The sequence below is a fragment of the Cibotium barometz genome, chromosome 29 (genome assembly GCF_041138505.1).
Source record: "Cibotium barometz isolate CiBa-2024 chromosome 29, ASM4113850v1, whole genome shotgun sequence".
In the NCBI taxonomy this organism is placed as follows: Eukaryota; Viridiplantae; Streptophyta; class Polypodiopsida; order Cyatheales; family Cibotiaceae; genus Cibotium; species Cibotium barometz.
The window spans coordinates 7,754,224-7,774,907 of NC_141074.1; the positions used below are offsets into that span (position 1 = coordinate 7,754,224).

At 42.5% G+C, this 20,684-nt stretch overlaps 1 protein-coding gene across 2 annotated transcripts in view; it reads right to left on the reverse strand.

Annotated features, from left to right (window-relative positions):
• Positions 1-12,759, reverse strand: part of LOC147621797 (uncharacterized) — a 14,179-nt gene extending 1,420 nt beyond the window's left edge. For both annotated transcript variants that reach the window (XM_086822820.1, XM_086822819.1), the window contains exons 1-5: positions 12,603-12,759; positions 11,696-11,796; positions 11,468-11,537; positions 11,292-11,322; positions 11,124-11,187 (exon numbers count right to left, since the gene is read on the reverse strand). In XM_086822820.1, coding sequence (XP_086678946.1) covers positions 11,124-11,187; positions 11,292-11,322; positions 11,468-11,537; positions 11,696-11,796; positions 12,603-12,704 — 368 coding nt within the window. In that variant the 5' untranslated portion in view covers positions 12,705-12,759. The remainder of the gene's footprint in view (positions 1-11,123; positions 11,188-11,291; positions 11,323-11,467; positions 11,538-11,695; positions 11,797-12,602) is intronic.
• Positions 12,760-20,684: the final 7,925 nt, after the last annotated feature.

Genomic DNA, 20,684 nt, shown 5'->3' on the forward strand with positions numbered 1-20,684 from the left:
TCCGCATCTCGAAATCTGCTTCATGGGTGATACCCTGTTATACAAAAGAAACCAAATGCTGCCAAATCCCTCTAGCCAGTGTCATATGTTTGATATGATTAATCACCTGTGGTGTACAATTAAGGAAGATGAAAGAACGCACATGAGCATTGACACGATCCCACAACTATGCCTGAGCCTCTCGTTCTTTCCTAGTAGAGGGTAAAAGCTCCCCGTCCTCCAACTCTGGCCGTGGAACACCAACCACAATGAAATCAGCCAAGTCACAAGACTCCAAGACAGGCTCCATCATTACCTTCCAGATGCCGTAGTTGGTCCCGTCCAATTGTCGATCCACTGGGAATGTGGAGAGAGTAGGGATCTTCATGTGCTTCTCAACCATCTCAAGCTAATCTGCCATCTCAAGGGTTCACAAGGTCTTGTGAAGGGAGGGTGAGTGGGAAAAAAAATGAAGAAGAGGCTGCAAACAATATGCAAGGTGGCTGTCTAACGGTGATGGCCGCATTCTACCCGATCTCCAAGTCCCGAACAATCCAAGAAATCTCCAATCAGCCGGTCGTGGACATCATTAGCGCCCTGTCGGCTGTTTTGACCTAGCGACCAGCACTGGAGGGACCTATTGTTGTATCAGATCTTCGTGTATATAGCAGACTTTATACAGCGTCTCTCTCTCTCTACACTTCTGCGTTTTGTTCTCCACAGCACTTGTCTCATTTTTTGCTGTGCATTCCGACATGGTATCAGAGCCCCACGTGGCTTGAAGCTTGGAGACAGTGGGAGCTTGAGGGGCTGAAATTAGGGTTTTCAGCAAAAAGACCAGAAATTACAACAAAAATGAGAGCTGTTTTGCTGAATTTCAGTCATTGGGAGTGAGTAGGAGAGTGATTAGCACTTGGAAACACTCTTGGAAGCTTGGAAAACACCCTAGCAGGTTGGGTATGGCTATGGAGAGCTTGGAAATGGAGAAAAATGGTGGAAAAACAGAGTTTTCAGCCTCCAAAAATCTTCATGAAGAGAAAACACGAATTTTCTCTTAATAAGTAAGTGAATTGGGATCCAATCAGGTGAAGGGACATGGGGAGATGCCCATTTATGAGTAAAAGGGGAGGATCAGGTCCTGGACATTGAGTCTTGTCCGCCTCGGGACTTCAATGAGTGTGAACTTGGAAGCGGTCATAATTTATAAGTGACTTTTGGGCGCCCAAACTTTAATGAAATGGGAACGCACTCACTTATAAATATTGGCTAAGTCCTAAGGGCTATTTGAGCCTAGATTGGGTAATACTTACCACCTATTCACACGCCACACAACCATGTCAGCAGACAGTTTCACACGCACGGTTCACGGGCGGGCGTCCCCTTTACCCGGAGCTACACATTGGTCAGGCAAGCATGAAAACAACATGCAATTTCAATTGCAAGCAAGCACATAAAGATGCTATGCAATGCAGCATTGGTATGGACAATCCCCGTTCATGAGACTATACCAAAATAGACGTGCTCCTCCAGGCAAGTACACGAGGTACCAGACCCCATGGAACACCAATCCACCAAGCATTTCCGTGCATGTGCACGGAGGCACAAGTCCCAACGGAAAGCGAAGTCTACAATATCACATGAGTGGCATCAATCCCCGGCATAAACAACTGCCATGGACACCAGTCCAATGTACATACATGATAAGAAAGCACGGGTGGACCAATTGGGTGGCCAAATGGTGACATCTCCCCCGGCTTCTAAACAGTTGTCCGCAACTGAAAAGCATCCAAATATGTCTAAAGCACATGCGGGCAATCTTTGAAGAACTCTTCATCTACCCATTTAGCATCAATGGGAAGGATAGTTCTTAAACTTCACAAGGTAACGCCTCACAACTTTACTGCAGTGCAAGATCTCCCAAGTTCATCTACTTCTGGTGGATCCTCAATGTTTATTTCACTGGGCTCCGGCCCTACATACTTGCGAAGGAGACTCGCATGAAAAGCATTGTGTATGTGCCAATGACTAGGTAATGCCAATCTGAAAGCCACTTCATTGATCTTCTCGATCACTCGAAAAGGCCCATAGTACCTGGTTGCAAGCTTAGGATATGCATCCTCTTTGTCAGGCCTCTTTGCAAGTCTTGCTTTCTCAAATTTCAGCAATACCCAATCATTCTCTTTAACATCCAATTGCCTTCTATGCTTGTCAGCAGCCTTTTTATGCTTGTCTTGTGACCTTGCAATGGCTGTCCGCACCTGAGCAAAAGTAATATCCAAGTCTCTTACATACTCATCAGCTGCAAATATCTCATCCTTTGTGCGAAGGATGGGTGGCAAAACCACCTTACCATAAACAATCTCAAACGGGGCCTTTCCCGTAGATGCATGCACCGTGTTGTTGTATGCAAATTCCACAAGCGGTAAGTACTTCTCCCAAGAAGACTTCTGATCCGCCACATAGCATTTCAAGAGATCCAACACGGCTGAATTTGCAACCTCACTTTGCCCATCCGTTTGAGGGTGATAAGCTGATGAGAAGTCCAATTTGGTGCCCATATTATCAAATAAGGCCCGCCAAAAGAGACTTGTAGTCCTGGGATCTCTACCCCCCACAATGGACTTCGGCATTCCATGATGTTTGAACACTTGTGCAAGATATATTTTAACCATATGCTCAACTTTGATGGTCTTTTTTGACCGGTAAGAAATGAGCTTGCTTGCTAAACCTGTCTACAATTGTCCAAATTGCATCATTACCCTGTTGGGTACGTGGCAAGTCCATAATGAAATCCATTGTAATACTTTCCCATAGCTGCGTGGGAATAGGAATGGCTGAAGCAAACCTGGTGCCTTTTGCCTATCAAATTTGACCTTTTGACAGGTGATACATGCACGTACATGTGCCTCTATGTCCTTCCGCATACCTTGCCAAAAGAAATACCGCTCAATCATGTGCGTAGTAGGCATTATGCCTCTATGACCAGCATATGAAGAGGCATGGCACTCATCCAAAATCTTTTGCCTCATGTCAGACACCACACATAGGCAATTATCTTTTATGAGATAACCCTCTTTGATTACATATGAGGCATGTGCATGACCAGCCATCAAATCAGCCCAAATAGTGGCAAAATCAGCATCCGTATGATACAAATCACGCATGGTAGACAAGTCCCCATGAGAGGCAACCGAGATAGCTGCTACATACGGCTTTCGTGACAATGCATCGGCCACTACATTCTTCTTTCCCGGGGTGTGCAAGATCTAAATGAAGGGAGATTAGAGTTAGGGTTTCATGTGGGAGACATACACAGAGAAGAAGGGGGAGAGAGAGAGAGAGAGAGAGAGAGAGACATGTGGGGATAAGTCAACTCATCAAGTGTGAGTGTGTGACTCCCCTATCACACATGTATATTTGCTCAAGTACACATAGTGCACTTAGTACATTAAAAGTACTAAGTGTACTATGTACTATAACTTATGGGCTTGTACACACTACAAGGGTGGGCATAATGCCTTTACCCCAACAACCTCCCACTTAAAGGCAAAGTGCCCTTAAATGAAGGAAAAGAAAAATCAGCATGTACATGATAATATACAAGGCCATATCAAGGCTGAAATTGGCCTCATCCAATGCCCATCAAGTGTCTGCAATGAGCAAACCGCTCTAGAGGCAAACTCTTTGTCAACAGATCAGCCGGGTTGTCATCCGTATGAATCTTAACAAGCTGAATTTGCTTGTTCTCTATCACCTCTCTGATGAAGTGATACTTCACATCCACATGCTTTGTCTTTTCATGAAAGACAGGGTTCTTTGCCAACTGGATGGCACTCTGACTGTCACAATGCAACAATGGAATATCCCCTGTATAACCCAAATCAACCACTAACCGAGATAGCCATAATGCCTCCTTGCAAGCCTCTGTGGCTGCAATATACTCGGCCTCTGTAGTAGATAAGACAGTGCACTTCTGCATCCTGGATATCCATGACACAACACCTCCTGTGAATATAAACACATAACCGGTAGTAGACTTCCGGTTATTTGGATGACCGACATAATCCGAATCCGTGTAACCATGCACTAATGCATCCTGTTTGCCAAAGCAAATGCACATATCATGTGTGCCCTTCAGGTATCTCATGACACCTTTCACTGCTTCCCAATGCTTCTTGCCAGGGTTGGCCATGTATCTAGAAACCACTCCCACTGCAAATGCAATGTCTGTCCTGGTAGCAACCATGGCATACATGAGACTGCCACAAGCTGAAGCATACGAAATTTTGGCCATATCAGCTCTGTCACTATCCGACTGTGGGCTGTCCATAGCACTGAGTTTCACATATGGAGGCAAAGGAGTACTAGTCTTCTTCCCCCCATCCATATTGAACCTCTGCAAAACTTTGCCAATGTATTCCTTCTGAGACAAATAGAACACATGCTGATTTCTGTCCCGAAGTATCCGCATACCCAAAATGTGATTTGCATCACCCAAATCCTTCATATCAAAGGTTTGATGCAGCCTCTTCTTCAAGGCATCCATCTCTTTACGAGATTTCCCGGCAATCAACATATCATCAACATACAAGATGAGGATCAATAGACTGCCATCCAAAGCTTTCTTGGTGTATAAGCAGTGATCTATGTCACTCCTCCTGAAATCCTGGGATTTCATGAATGTATCAAATTTATGATACCATTCCCTTGGTGCCTGTTTGAGCCCATAAAGACTCTTTTTCAGCTTGCATACAAGCTTCTCCTTTCCATTCACTGCATAACCCTCTGGCTGTTGCATATATATCTCCTCATGGAGATCACCGTGAAGAAAAGCAATCTTCACATCCATCTGAATCAAATCCAGATCATCATGAGCAACCAAAGCTAATACAGCTCTAAGTGTGGTCATTTTGACCACTGGAGAGAAGATCTCATCAAAGTCCACACCATATTCCTGCTTGAAGCCCTTAGCCACTAACCAGGCTTTGTATCTTGGCTTTGCATCTGGTGCAACTTTGAGCCTGTAAACCCACTTGCATGGCAAAACCTTCTTGGCTGTAGGCAAATGCACCAACTTCCATGTTCCATTTTTGTGCAGAGAATCCATCTCTGACTTCATGGCACGCTCCCAAAGAGCCTTGTCTGCCCTCTGTAAAGCCTCCTTATAACAAGAGGGCTCCCCACAGTCAGTGAGCATCAAGTAGTCAACCCCTGGAACAAACCTGTCAGGGATTCTAGAGGGTCTTGTGGACCTCCATACCCAATGACCATCATTTGCAGGTTGCTGTCCAGCCTGCATATCACCTATTGGTGAATGCCATAAGGTTGAAAAATCATGCCCGATATCTCCTCTAACTGTGGGATATCCATAGGGATATCTTCTGCCATCTCTGGCTGTCCATTTGGACCATTTTCAGCACCATTTAAGGGCTGGTTTTGCTGCTGTAATGGCTGATTTACAGCCCTTGGTTGTTGTCCATGATGTCCATCACCATCAAAGATGACTCTGCCAGGCTCCTGTTGCCTTGCAGGCTCCTTATACATGCATGTTTCATCAAAAATGACATCATTGCTGCGTATAATCTTTCTATTCACTGGATCCCAAAGTCTATACCCCATTTCACCTCTGTCACCATATCCTAGGAATATACATTTGTGAGACTTAGGATCAAGTTTGGTGCGTATTTCCCTGCGTATGTGCACGTACGCAACGCAACTAAACACTCTCAAGTGCTTGTAGGACGGAGGCTTCCCTGTCCATACTTCCTCTGGCACTTTCCCACCAAGCCTCATGTTAGGTGACCTGTTTATAAGATGAACGGCTGTCATAACAACTTCAGCCCAAAAACCATGAGGTAATGCAGCATGTGACAACATAGAACGGACCTTTTCCTGAATGGTCCTGTTCATCCTCTCTGCTGTCCCGTTTTGTGGAGGATCATAAGGAGTAGAGAGCTCCCTCTTGATGCCTTTAGCATCACAAAAGTCCTGAAACTGTTTGGACATGTACTCTCCACCATTGTCGGAACGCAAAGCCTTCAGTGTTTTGCCAGTTTGATTCTCAACATGAGCAACAAACTTTACAAACACTGAGAATGTATCACTCTTCAAACGAAGAGGATAAACCTACACCTTGCGTGTGGCATCATCAATAAAGGACACAAAATATTTTGCCCCTCCCAAAGAAAGCTGAGGCATCTCACATACATCTGTATGCACAAGCTCTAACTGAGCATCTTTCTGTCCAAGAGCTTTCTTGTGGGGGCACTGGAGTTGCCTGCCACCCATATATACAATGCTCACAAAACTGAAAACTTGAGAACTTTAGAGAAGGCAAGTAACCAAAACGAGACAATTGCTCCATTCCTTTGACACTCATGTGTCACATAGAGATTTCCGGCAGCTCGGTTGCATTTACATTAGCATGGTGACAAACACCAGCATGCATGAAGTAAAGAGTGTCCACCTTAGAGCCTCTGGCAACAACCAGTGAGCCCTTACTAATCTTCCACTTTCCACGACCAAATGTGGTAACATAATCAGCATCATCAAGCTGTCCAGTAGAAAGCAAGTTCTTCTTGATCTCAGGCACATGCCTGACATCATGGAGCATAAGCTGAGAGCCATCTGAAAACACAAGCCTCACATCACCTCTGCCAAGAATCTTGCATGCATGGTTGTCACCCAAATAAACTACTCCTGCAACCTGTGACATGAAAGGAGGCACCTGAATCAATGATCCATGAGTGCATACCATGACCATCTCCTGCAAGAAGTGAATGGGCATCAAGTGAAGACGTGAATAGGACTTCATCCTCACTGTCACCTGCATGTGACACATTGACTTCTTCAATCTTGACTCCACTTTTGCCTTTTGGCTTTGCATCTTTGGCTTCATCTTTGTCTTTGTCTTTGCCTTTGCCCTTTTCCTTTTGATCATTCTTCCATTTGTAGCATTGCTTTTTGATATGTCCCTTCTTGCACAATAATGGCATTCCAAGTCCTTTTTGGAGCGGGACTTGCTCCTTTCCCGTTCTTGGCTTTTACCCCTTTGCTAGGATCTCCCACGTGCATTCATTGCATTGGACTTTCCAACAGAGTTGTTCTTCCTGTTCATCTCCTCTTGAAGGAGAGCACCCTCCACATCTGCATATGACAGCATAGCATTTGAATTGCTTCCTGAATGTGTCCCAACTCTCTGGCAAAGTGCATAAGAGAAAGGTGGCTTTGAACTCATCGTCCATTGCCAACTTTTGATTGATGACCTGGCTGACAACACCATTAAACTCATTTAGATGGGCTGTCATAGACGCCCCTTCCTTCATTTGAAGACCTATGAGTTTCTTCAACCAATACACTTTGCTTGAGGCACTTTGCCGGGCATACAAGTCCTGCAATCTTTGCCACATTCCCCAAGCTGTCTTCTCTTCACGTATGCTGAAAAGTAAAGTGTCTGACACAAACAACATGATAGTGGATCTTGCTAGCTCATCCATATCTTCCCATTCCATTACACCCTTTTCTTTGATGGGCTTGTGCTGCTTCTTCTGGAGCAACACATTATAGCACTGGGTTTGCCAAATGTCATAATTATGTGAGCCTTCAAGCTTCTTGATGTGAAGCAATGAAGAGCTCTCACCTGTGGTTGCCATAGCAATATGCAACCTTTGTCAATGCCTGACTCCCTGCAAGATGTGCAAACACTGCACCAAAAGCACACAAAGTGCTCACAGTTGTTCTCCCAAGGTTTATTTCCCACTACGGAAGCACAAATGCAACTCTACTCCCACTGTATGTGATAAAATCACCAAAATCTGGTTGCTGCAGATTTAGGACAGCACCTTAGATGTGCTCTGTTCCCCTTCCAAAGAACTGTACAGCAGTACTAAGTGCTCACCAATGATGTACCAAACTTGTACCGACAAGTACAGCAACTGAAAATGAGCCTTTTCCTCACTCAAATCAATGTACAACCATGCCAAAACTTGTACAAAGTTGTACCAAATCTGTACCAGCAAGTACAGCAGCAATAAATGCTCTCCTGGCTGTCCAAATGAGTGACAATCAGACCTTGACAGTCCCCACCACTGCATACAACAGTCTCGAACAGAAATTGGGCAAAAGCCCCTTGACTGCAAGTGGATTTCTGAGGGTTCAAGGCATAAAAGTCTTCCCTGCTGCTTTGCCAAGCTCAACAAGCATAAAATCTTCAAAAGCCCCTTGATTCAAGATCAATTTCTGATCATACATGGTACATTAACGCACATGAAGGCATCCAGAGTCTTCACAATGCTTCCCCCTGGCCACATATACATCCAATACATAAAAGCCCCTTGATTTACAGGCACATTGAGTGCTTGACAGGCATCAACACATTGCCCAAAGCATCAAATGCCAATGCCTGCATGCAAATCAACTCAATTGGCACAAAAGCCCTTTGATTTGCACTCCAATTTCCTACAATTTTGCCCCAAATGTGAGATTGCTCACATCATACAGCATGTATGAATGCCCAATGGCACAATTACATCAAAAGCCCCAAATTTTGACATCCAATGTCCTGCAAATTGACCCGGAATGTGACCAATGTCACCCAATTTTGCCAATTTTGCTCAAAATTTGAGCAATTTGGCACCTGTACCTGCTCAATTGATAATTGTACATGCTCAATTGCAAATCCCAAAAAAAAAATGAAGCAAATACCTTTGCAATCAGCTGATTTTTGTTGCAGAAAATTATTGCTGCAGGAAAAGGGGGGTGTTGGGATAAGAAGTCAGCAGGGAAGAAGTCGTCAGAGGGCAACGAAGCAGGAGCTCCTTCAAAACGCGGGAGAACTCCCTCAGCGATTTTGTCAGAGATGTAGAGCTGCTGTCTGAAAACTGCTTGGCTCAGGTACGAAAGGGCTCCAACTGTCCAAAGTCCAGCGTCACGCTGCAGCTTACGGTGACCTGGTACACCTGCTGCTGAGAAGCTGCGCTGGGCCACACACGTGCCTCTAACAACGTCGTCTCGCCCTGAGGACCATCACATTGATTTGGTCCCTGGATCAAATCCTCCTAGCAGGTTTCCCTATCGTCTTTCCAAGACTTTAGAAGGTGAGTTAGAAAAGTAGTTACCTGAGCTTCTCCGAGCCGGATTCATTCGGCCTTCTTCCTCCCCATTTGCTGCACCTATCCTATTTGTCCAAAAGAAAGACAAGTCTGCATGCCTTTGTGTGAATTACATGGCATTAAACAAACTCACTATCAAGAATAAGTTTCCTATGCCAAGGATAGAGTACATTTTGGAGCGTTTAGACGGTGCTAAGTTTTTCACTAAGATCGACCTCAATAGTGGTTACCATCAGGTCCGCATTTTTTAAGCTGACATTCCAAAAACAGCTTTTCGGACAGACTCTGGTCAGTACGAGTTCGTAGTCATGCCTTTTGGGCTTACAAATGCAACCGCAACCTTCAATAAGATGATGTCTAGGATTTTCGCAGTCCACATTGGGAAGTGTGTTTTCATATTCCTTGATGACATACTAGTCTTCTCAGCCACTGCGGAGCAGCATGAGAAAGATGTGGAGAAAGTCTTGCAACTTTTGCAAGATAATCAGCTCTACAATAAACGCCAAAAAGTCTGTCTTTGGTGTTAAGGAAGTTCAGTATTTGGGCTACATCATCGGTTCCGATGGGATTAGACTAGATCCATCAAAGGTTCAGGAGATCTTAGATTGGGACATTCCTAAGACCGCCCAACAAACCCGCTCATTCGTATGTCTTTGTCAGGCCTATAGTACCCATGTCCATCAGTTTTCCAACCTTGCAGCACCTCTTAGCAGATGCTCTTAGTCAAAAGTCCAGCATCCAGGCAGTCCACGAATCTACGATTGCCGAAATCACGGGGAAGGACTTAGATAGTATGAAAGACCAATATGTCGACTCCCATGAGTTTGGTACTCAGGACAGTTTGGCCCTCAATTCTGAGCCTGGCCACTATTCAGTACAAAACGGTTGGTTGTTCTACAAGAACCGTCTCTGTGTTACTCGGGAAAAGCGTTCCGCTCTTCTCCACGATGCCCATGACTCCTTCGTTGGAGAACATAGGGGTGGTATTGCAGCACCCTTGTTCACCAGAGTATCCACCACTCGGGACAGCAACCCTCTCTGCTCTTCATCATCATTCAAGTACCGCAACACCCTTGTCACCCGAGTCTGCTGCCCACTACCACCTCGGAGTGCCTCTGCGTCCACCGACGTGAGCCTTCGACACCGACCACCTCACGGAGTGCCTTTGCCTCACCGACGTGAGCCTTCGACACTGACTACCTCACGGAGTGCCTTTGCCTCACATCAACGCGAGCCTTTGTCACCGTCCATGCTTCAGCTCCAACATCATCTTTGCTTCTGCATTGGTCTTCTTCTACTCAGAGTCACCTCACATCAGAGGGCTCTTGTACATATGTTCACTCACCATTATATATAGATTCACTCACCTATTTCATGCTGTGTTGTTTTGCTCTGATCTCTCTTACAACTGGTCCTTTCGTCCTTTCACATGTTCCCATGCCTTCTTCCACCTGTCCAATGTCTGGGCAATGGTTCCATCATGTGAAAAGAGTTAGGAGGGCCAAATAGTTACAGTACTTGTGGTTGTACACATCTTATCACTTCATGTCTAGTATGTCCACTCTATTGCTCCCTACTATGTGTTCTTGCTGTTTCTGTGTATTTATGCTGAACATTTTTGTTTTTCAGAACCAACACATGTCCTATCCAAAGGATATGACACAATTGTTCATCTAAAGACATAACTCTTTGATTAAAACCCACACCCCTGCATTCGAGATTTGATGCTTTGCTTGTACCTCTTCGGGCCCTATTTAATAAGGCCTTGTGTCTCAATGCAACAACACACAGCTTTCCACTCTACTTGTCTCTTTACTTTTAGTATTAAGTCTCTATTCATGTCTTTGCAGAATATCCTTAGGCTAAGAAGTGGCACTGACAAAGATTCTGGAAATGTTTTCACTTTGAGAACGCATCCATCCAAGGAGAGTCAAATGCTTCACAGGCAGCTCAATTTGGCAAATCAAACTGCAGCATGCAAACTCATGCTAAGCATAGGGTATTCAGCTTCCAGTTTAAGATTGATTAGCTTACGGGCCATTGGCTTGCAACCCAACTGTCTTGCTGCGGCTCTGTCCAATGCCATCCATTCTCCCATCTGCAAGAGAGAGTCAGTGATGTATGTAGAGTCAGTCATATTGAACAGCACTTAAGCTAAACCCTAAGAAGTATTAGCACTGCAAAACAGAAAAAAAGGCATACCAGCATCACGACCCGCTGCATGCTCCTCTACCTAAATGGGCCTCAATCGTCACAAGTCAGTCCTTAACATTGCAGAGTGTCTCTCGAGTAGTAAAAATGACCCACACACACACATACATGCTGCATACATAGGAGTTTTTGGATATAAAAAATGGGCTTTTAAGTTATTTTGATACCACAGGCGATGTAACCGATGACAACGAGAAGAGCCTATCCTCTGGCTGAAATTTCCTAGGCCGTTTCAAGCTGCAAAGAAGAGCAGGCTACTCATTAAGATCTATCATGTTCCAACCTTGAGACTTTCACTTATCGCTGTTTCAAACCTTAAAGGCTATCTACACTCTATATGGATTATGCAACAAACCAAGGGGCGGGTAGACCCTTAAATGAGAATCATTACTTACTTGCCTGCACCCTTAGTTGATGAAAGGAAACCCTCAAACCCTTTTAGCACGTTCCCAACCTGGCTTGAGTCTTGTAAATAAGTAGTCTCAAGGTCATAAACCTGCAGAAAAGTCCAGTCACAACTGGTCAGATGAAGTAAAAAATGCACCTCAAACATTAGAACGCACCAAAATTCACTACTCGTGCGTGTGTGTGCTTGTGCGAGATTGATTTCCATCGGCAACCCTGATCTCATATTTTTACCAGTTGACACATGTGCATCCCAACTCACCGACCAACCCTTTCCAAGGGCCATTAATAACAACAACATTGGAACGCTTTGGTTGGGACGTTAAGAAAGCCCACATTAATTAGAATGCCACAACACATTAAACTTGGCCTTAGGAAAATAATGCCCCGCCCAGATGTCTAAGGTCCTCCCTGGATGATCATATATGACCCTTCCACTCGCTACAGCCTCTCACATTCATCAACTTCATCCTGCTCACATGTGTGTAGGCTAACCTATGGAACACATCTAACCCTGTGATGCAGTGCCACAACATTCATCTTTCAAAGCTGATTATGTATGTATGTATGTGCATATTAGACTTAAGATCTTGCATGTATGCATGTGTATTATGTACGTGTAGGTCTCCGCCCCCGCCGCCCGCCTGGAGTTTTCCACCTGTATATGCGTATGTAAACATTCCCTCGTATGGTTTTGGTCTTTTTCACGTTAAAAAAACTATACCACTGCACGAGTGGAAGCTCCTATTCTTTTCCTCGTAATTCAATCAGTGTTTTTTTGGGGAGAAATTAGGGTTGTTTTGTAGCAGTTAGAAAATACTGTTACAAAAACCCTAATTTCTCCCAAAAAAAACACTGATTGAATCACGAGGAAAAGAACAGGAGCTTCCCAAGTACCTGCTTTTCGACCTGACGGAGCTCCTCCTGCAGCTTTTCCCTCTTGGAGAGAAGGGAGGCGAGAGTAGCTTGAGGGTTGGATGCCGCCCGCTGCCCAGACATCGAAGGTGTTTGCGCTTCCTCAAAGTAGTAATAATTTGTAATTTTGGTTGTATTATTCAGACAATTTTATTTTGGTTGTATTAATTAAGTGGCCACTTAATTATTATTTTTTTGTATTAATTAAGTGGTCACTTAATTAATTTTTTTGGGTCTAAGGTTAGTTTGTGCTCCCCTCTGCTACTACCAGTGCACATCACTCACCCCGCCTCCCTTAGGCTCACCTCAGCCTCGCTTGCTTCTTACCCTGCTCGCCTCCTCAGCCCTGCTGGATCTGCTCCCCTTAGCCGCCTAGTTTGATCGCCTCCCCTACCCGCACCTCTGTGCTCAACTTCCCTTGCCGTAAGCCGTGTGCTTGGCTCCCCAGCCCTCTCCTCCCATCGCCTGCTCCCCTTGGTCACTTTCACCTGCACGGTCGCATCCCTTCCAGTCGCATGAGCGCTCAGGGAGAAGCATGCTAATAAAAAGCACAATTTTTTTTTTTTGAAGCATGGAGAAAAGCCACACATCAAAGAGCACCAAATCAAGCAAAATCTTGCTAGATTTTTGGGGGAAAAAAAAGGAAAATATTGCCTTTTTTACCTTTAAAAATCATGAATCGTTCACACAACCTTACAACCCCATTGCAAAATGTAATTGCTAATAAATTAATGAACAAAGGAAAAATGTTGTGGGTGCATATTAATAATAATAATAGCGGCTTCAGTGAATAAACATAAACTCAAACAAACAAATGGCACCACCCCTACTCATAACCATCTTGATCCAGGTAATTGTTTCTTCGCTTTTTTCTTTCTCTCTCGTCTTCTTAATCACATTACACACAGCATAGAAAGCGTTCTCAAAAATGCCCTAGTTCAATGGCTTAGTCCAGAGAGACACTATATGAACATAAACTTCATCACATACACATAACATATTCCATAAGAAGGAAGCCTAAATTCCACCATAAATATAACCCCTACATATTCAATTAAGACCACGCACATAAGCCATGTGAAACACCTCTCACCTTCATAGGGTTAGACCTTAAGCATCCATGGTAGAGAGAGAGAGAGAGAGAGAGAGAGAGAGAAAGCAGATGAAGATGGCAAGGCTCTCCTCACCCATCTCTCAAGCTCATCAATACACTCTAATGCTTCATCACCCTCCATCTAGTCAAAGGTGGGGTAGGCTACCAATAATGTAGTGAAAAATAATGTGTTGCCATATTTTGTTCTTTTATAAGTGCCACAATATGGTAGTAGAGGATTAGCACGCCGATGGGTCATATGTGGTGGTGGTGGCCAACAAGCTAGCTCTTAAAGCCTTATAAGTAGCCTCATGTTGGCTAAGCCCTCCTAGTCCATCATGGCAGCAAGCTATGTGAATTGGTGCATTTAAGATGATTTGCTCTACATTAGCCTCTGCACATGGATTCTTTAGGATGGCACACCAAGCATGATAATTGGAAACCACCATTGGGTGTATTCTTTGATTGTCTATATCTATTGGGTTCTCTAGACAAATATGCCCTTTGAATATCATCATGTTAAATAGGTGCATATAATCAGTCGGCACCTTTTTGCAAAGCTCTGTGAATATCAATAAATTCACTGAGTGCAGAGCAAAGTGGAAGTACTGTACAAAGGGTTGTGATACTACAGCACCAAATTAGGCAAGTGTACAACCACCTCTACAATCAATTGATCCTTCTACACATCTGCCCCTGCCAAATTATGTGAAGTGTAACTCTTTATGCTTGTGCATTGTGAAGCTTTAAAACTCTTTATGCTTGTGCATTGTGAAGCTTTAAAACTACTATTTACTTTTGGAAAGTGATCATGTCCGAATCCTAGTCCTGTTCGATTTGAGCTTGCCAAACCATAGCCATGGCCTTCGAAAAAACATTGAATATGATCCCTTGATTTCCTCCATTCGGAGCACTACCATTGCTATTGGAAAGGAGAATCTAGAGACTTCCATGATCATCCACCCTCAAATTGAGTTGAGTGGCTAAGCTCTGCTTTGACTGACTATCTTTACGGCCGGCAAACACAACTAGATCCCAATTGATTAAGCGCACCTTGCAACATGTAGTACTAGATACAATGTTGACAATAGATCCTCCATCTAAAAGCACAACCAATGCATCATGTCATGCAAGCTTCGCATGAATGATATGAATTGCTTCGTCATATACTGGAGCTTCCTTCTGCTGAGAATAGACGATTCCTCTGGTTCTGACCAATTGACCTACATTGCTTCCAAAGGTTCAGCTTGAACCTCCCTTTTCTCCATCGGAGTTAGTTGTCGGACCAATTACTCTCTGAAATTTGGCACCAATGTGAGCAACTGCTCTGTAGAAATATAGATCTAATGTTTCTTCAGATCCTCCCATAGGTCATACGGTGGAGTATTCTCTGCATTTTTCTCATGCTGAGATTCTACTTTCTTTAGTGCTTCCATAGTCTTCTCATCCTAAGATTCTACTTTTCTTTAGTATGTCTAGCACTTTTGCCCTAGATAAAATGGATTTTTGATCCTTAACTTGTTCTGTTTAAGCACAAACAGAACGAGTCAAGGATCTACTTTCTTTAGGGCTTCCATAATCTTCTCATTCTAAGATTCTACTTTCTCTAGTGCCTTTGGTGCTTTTACCCCAAATAAAATGAATATCTGATCTTGGTCTCAGTTTGGTTAAGCACAAATCTTCTTAGCACCCTTAGCTATCTATTTGATGGCTAAATGAAATAACTGACTCCGGCTCTTTTTTTATTTATTTCACAACATTGTTATTTATCCACCCACTCAAATACCTGAGTCTGAAATTTGTGTTGATCTTATCATGTGACTTCCTCCCGTTTACCCTTTTTATCTGAGCTCAGTTCCATTGACTCTGAAGAGACTGGGGTCCCATGGATCTTGTCACCGTCATTGTTGAGGTTTCTACATTTTGATCTATCGGCTTACCTATCTCTTGCTCTTCTAAAGCAATAATCTCTATGAAATTTCTCGTCGGTTGTCTAGAAGTTGAAGTTACACATCCCCCTTGGTTCCCTTCTACTTTGCTATGTGCTTCTTCCACAATTCACAATCTGATTTCTGTTGACCAAGTATATGACAACAAAAGCATGCAAAATTAGGTCCCGCACCCTATGAACATAAAGCATCCTTGGGACCAAAATTTTCCCTTGGTATGAAAATGACATTCAAACACTTCTAGGTAGAGTTGCTCGTATAGTAGATTGAACCGCTCTATAAGATAGCCATAAACTAGTGGTACCATGCCGGAGGTGGTGGGGCTCTTCTCCCATTATACCTGCAAGCCGTAGTGTTATAAGTGGTAGTCCTACAGATAGCACACCAAATCTCATTTAAGCCACATTCCTCTACAACATGATTGGGGTTTCGACATCTTGTGCATCGAGTACCCAATCAAACCTTATGAGGGGATCCCAATCCTTCACTGGACACATGAGCCATGACCACATCCACGTCCTTACTTTCCCAACATTCTTGCTCTTTGCATGTGCGTTGCATTTTTCCTCCTCATCATCTGACTCTTTACTGGAATTTCAAGTCATCACACTCCAAATTCAAGTCATCAAACTCCTAATCCTCCTCGTCATCCGAGTGTTTAAAAACAAGCTTCATAGATTTTCTCTTACTCTTGCTCTTATGCTTTGCAGACTTCACCAACACTCCCTCAACCCTTATTCTGGATCCCACAACTACTCCAGAGTTATAGCAGCTAGATCTACACCAACCATTGCTCTCTTCAGTTGTTTGCTTAATCCCTTGATGAAATAAAAATTGAAAGTTCATCCACTACTCTCGCTAATTAGTTGCATCGCCGAAGAAGCTTTTAAAACTTTGCTGCATAATCTTCCACCATCATCCCTTTTAATCCATCTAATAGCTTTTTTGCATAAACTTTGCTGCATAATCTTCCACCGTCATCCCTTTTAATCCATCTAATAGCTTGTCTAGCATATGAACAGATGTTTAATTTTCCCTGAACCTTTGAAGAAATGCATCCCGTATCACATTGTAAGTCGAAAAATAAGCATACTCATATTGAGCAATCCAAAGTGCACAACACTTTTCTATAAAGTCGGCATAAATGTTACCTTCTTCAAAGGTTGATAAATCGGACCTAGGACATTGATCCTCCATGCACTCTCAAATAGAAGGATGTGAGCATCCACATACTTTTAGGATTTCCTAGAGAACTTTTGATATTTCACTGTCATGGGACGTGGAGGATTTGGAAACATCTGATGATGGCTACAAACTTACTATGAAAAACAATCAAAGATAGGGGGATGTTGTTGATTCAGAGGCTCCTCCTCATTGTCATTGTCGATTGTAGAATGGACCTCATCATCCTTTAGTCTAAAATCTTCTTCCTCCATTACTGTTGGTCCCTCTAGAACTAGTGCATCTTCCTCATTCCCATCCCAAGAAGATCCAAAACTAGACTCTCCAAATTGAAACTCCCAAGCATGTTGACGTGAAATTTTATCTTCATTGCTAGGTGTGGAAATCTTAGCCATTAAACTTGTCTATGAACATGTGGGAGCTCATAGCTCAGCAGAGAAAATAAAAGATTTTTCACTCCATGCTCAAAAAAAATTAGGGCCTTTCAAGATTTTTCACTTCATGCCTTGGAAAAATTAGGGTTGATAAGAAATTAGAACTTTTTGGAAATGATGCTATAGGAAGTTGTAGTAACACTTTAATGCTTAATTTATGCCCTCAATTTTGAAAAATGATGGAGCAATCGCTTGATTAATTAGGTTTTTGAAAAAATTCAAAAAGGCCTAAATTTTTCCCAATTTTGCTTTATACCTTCTATGTGACTAATTGAAGCTCTTTGATTAGTTGAATTCATTGAGCTTATTGATGTGTTGAAATGGCTTTTGATGAATGATATGCTCACATCAACACACAGGTGGTGGGTGCAGTAATACTTAGCGACAAGTGCAGCATCGAGTGACGAGCCAAGTAAAGTAGCCATGCTGCAAAGCACGCGTAAAAGAGAACAAGTGATAGGGAGTAGACGGAGTCGAACGCAGGTGAGGGACCAAAAATTGATGATGTGGCCCTTTTAATAAGGTTATTAAGACCTTTGATTAAACACAACACGTTGCTAATGAAGACAACAACTAGGGTTGCACAACATTTTAAGCAAAAATGAAGACAAGTTGACGATGAGTAGATGGTCACGTAGTGATGGGGACAAGTGGCTCTGATACCAAATGTTACAACTAGGTAGGTAGCTCTGATACCAAATGTTGCAACTAGGTTTAGCAGAGCAGGAAGAGTGCTAAGCTATGGTGGCTCAAAGATCTCCATGACTTTTGTGTGTGGAGAAAGATAGAAAGAGAAGAGATAGAGAGATACAAAGCTCTTAGAGAGAGAGTATTTGTATGACTACAAATGATGTGACTTGCATATTTCTTTAATCAAGTACAATACCTTTATAGGTATAAAGGTTCAACTCATGACATAGGCCAAACACACATAAAATATTTAGATATTATGTTAGCCCCTCCTAAGATTGGGTTCACATACACACAAACAAACACGTATGCAAGACCTTGATCCCACCAATGGATGGCCAACCTTGGCCACACATATCATTGGATTGGGAGGAGACAGTGTGTGTCCTGGTCAACTTGCCCCCCACTAAATACTAAAAGGTGGAAAGAAAATACCTTGATGATGGCTTCCACACAAAAAAAAAGAGGGGAAAAAGGAGGAAAAAAAACTATTTAGATTGATCCCTACTAGCCATGCTTCTCATCCATATTAGATTATGATACATAAGCATATCTAGAGAAGTCAATAGTAGCAAAGGGAGGCCAACTAGTAGTTGCATTAGATTTGGTGGTTGCATTACGTGAACACAAAAGGAAACACACACTGAATGTAGAAGAAAGTGCACTAGGAAAGCCAAACTCTTTTTTGGCACAAAAACTAGGAAACCAATGCATCCAGCAATTACTTGTGAGAATGCTATTATTTTTGCATAATAACGAGGTTGTGCATAATGATGTGGATTTTAACATGTTTTATAATAGCCATATTGGGTTTCAATTTCACACCTCTTCCTTCATCTGTGTGATAAAGGAAATTCTTTGCTATATATATTGCTACCCAACCAAAGCGACATATACCCCATAGACATCTCAACTCTTGCATGAGGATACTAGTTACAAAGGTTGCTTAAATGGTTCTCATGCGTTGAAGCCTCTCAATTTTTGTACCCTTGGTGCTTACATCCTCCTTAATCCACAACAAATTGATGTCAAGTCTTTGATTCTAGCCAAATTGATTAGTTTTTGGTTTTGTTGATTCTTTTCATTCGTCTACTCTCCCTAAGTTTGATATTCTACTTTAGTTTTTAGATGTTAGATGTTATATCACACCACGTAGATAATTTTTGATGTCTTAAACCACCTCTACTATCACATCAAATAGATAATATACCTTTTGATGTCTTAAACCTCTGCTATCAAAAGAAGTATAGGCTGAGTTAATTGCTCACATTGTATTTTGAGTTAATTGCTCATTGTATTTTGATCATGTGCAAAGCTTCTTTTATCTCTACTTCATAGTTACATGCTCATTCCAGAGAGAGAGAGTAAAGAGATTCCTAGACACATTAAAATTCATTTATTTAAATTAAATATTATGTGTGCGTGTGTGCGTGTGTGTGTGTGTGTGTGTGTGTGTGTGTTAAAGTAAAATATATAGGTTAGCCTTGAATGTGAGTGGGAGTTTAAGTGACATAACTATGTGATATAAAATAGCAAATTTTTGGTCAAGGTCTAACGTGGGATTTGTATATTTATATGCATGTTATAAAATATTATCATTATTAAAAGACATCTCAGTTTTACAACTATTGACAAGCAAAGATAATGCTTCAAAACAACCTTGAAGCTAGTGCCCACCATGTACGTACATACTATACGGCTTTGAAATAACTCCCTATTTTTTCACTTTCATCACTGCTGCAAGTGCTCTACTAAAGCTTACAAGAAATCACAAAACGTGATACTAACTAAGAAACCATAATTCTACTATCCAAGCATTAAGCACTTTGGAGGTTTTTGGATTCTTGGCTCCTTACAAGAGGTTCACGAAGCCTGCCCACATGGCATCATTTAGTGAAAAAGAGAATTTTGATAACTTTCTAATTCTTTTCTATTTCATGAAAATTTATGAGGTCCACCTTTCTCTTCTTAGCTACACCTTCCTCCTCCTCCTTTATCTGTAGCAAACAGTCTAGTTTTGAAACCTTGTCTATGGTCAGGCAAAAGTTTATTTTTACACGGAGTTTGGAGGAGAGAGCTATGATGCAAAGCAGTAAGGGTAGGAGATCATTTTTCTGCTCAACTATGAAGCGGTCTAGCTTGTCTATGGTTAGGTAAAGGTATTTTCATGGTGCTTGAAGGAGAGAGCTATGATGCAAAGGAGCAAGGGATATCATTTTTCTTTTCTGCTCGTCTGGGAAGGGTGCATCTCAGTTATTAGAAGGAGACCTTCTAGCTGTGTTAGTTAGAAGGAGACCTTCTAATTGTGAAGCAAGGGGAGAGCTTGGATTATTGCAGCAAAGAGAGGAGCTCTTACAAGGAAAACATGATTATGGGTGAAGTAATAAAGAAGAGGTTGCTTCCACCCACATGATTTTGGAAGAGCAAATTACCCAATAATTTAATTCACAAGAAGAAAAGTACTTGTTAGTGTTGAAATATACAAGTGAAAAGGGTGTGTGTGGGAACAAGCTCTTGGATAGAGGCTGTAAAAGAGGAGATGTAATTGTGAAAGAACCTGTGAAAAGGTTAGAGGAATCTACTGGGAGAGAATAATGGGTAGCATGAGGGAATTTAGGAGTGTGGAGATATTCTGGGAGATATTCAGGGAAAAGAGAAGAGGTGGAGAGAATCAGGCAAGAGGTGGAGATATTCTGGGAGTGAATCATGGAGAAAT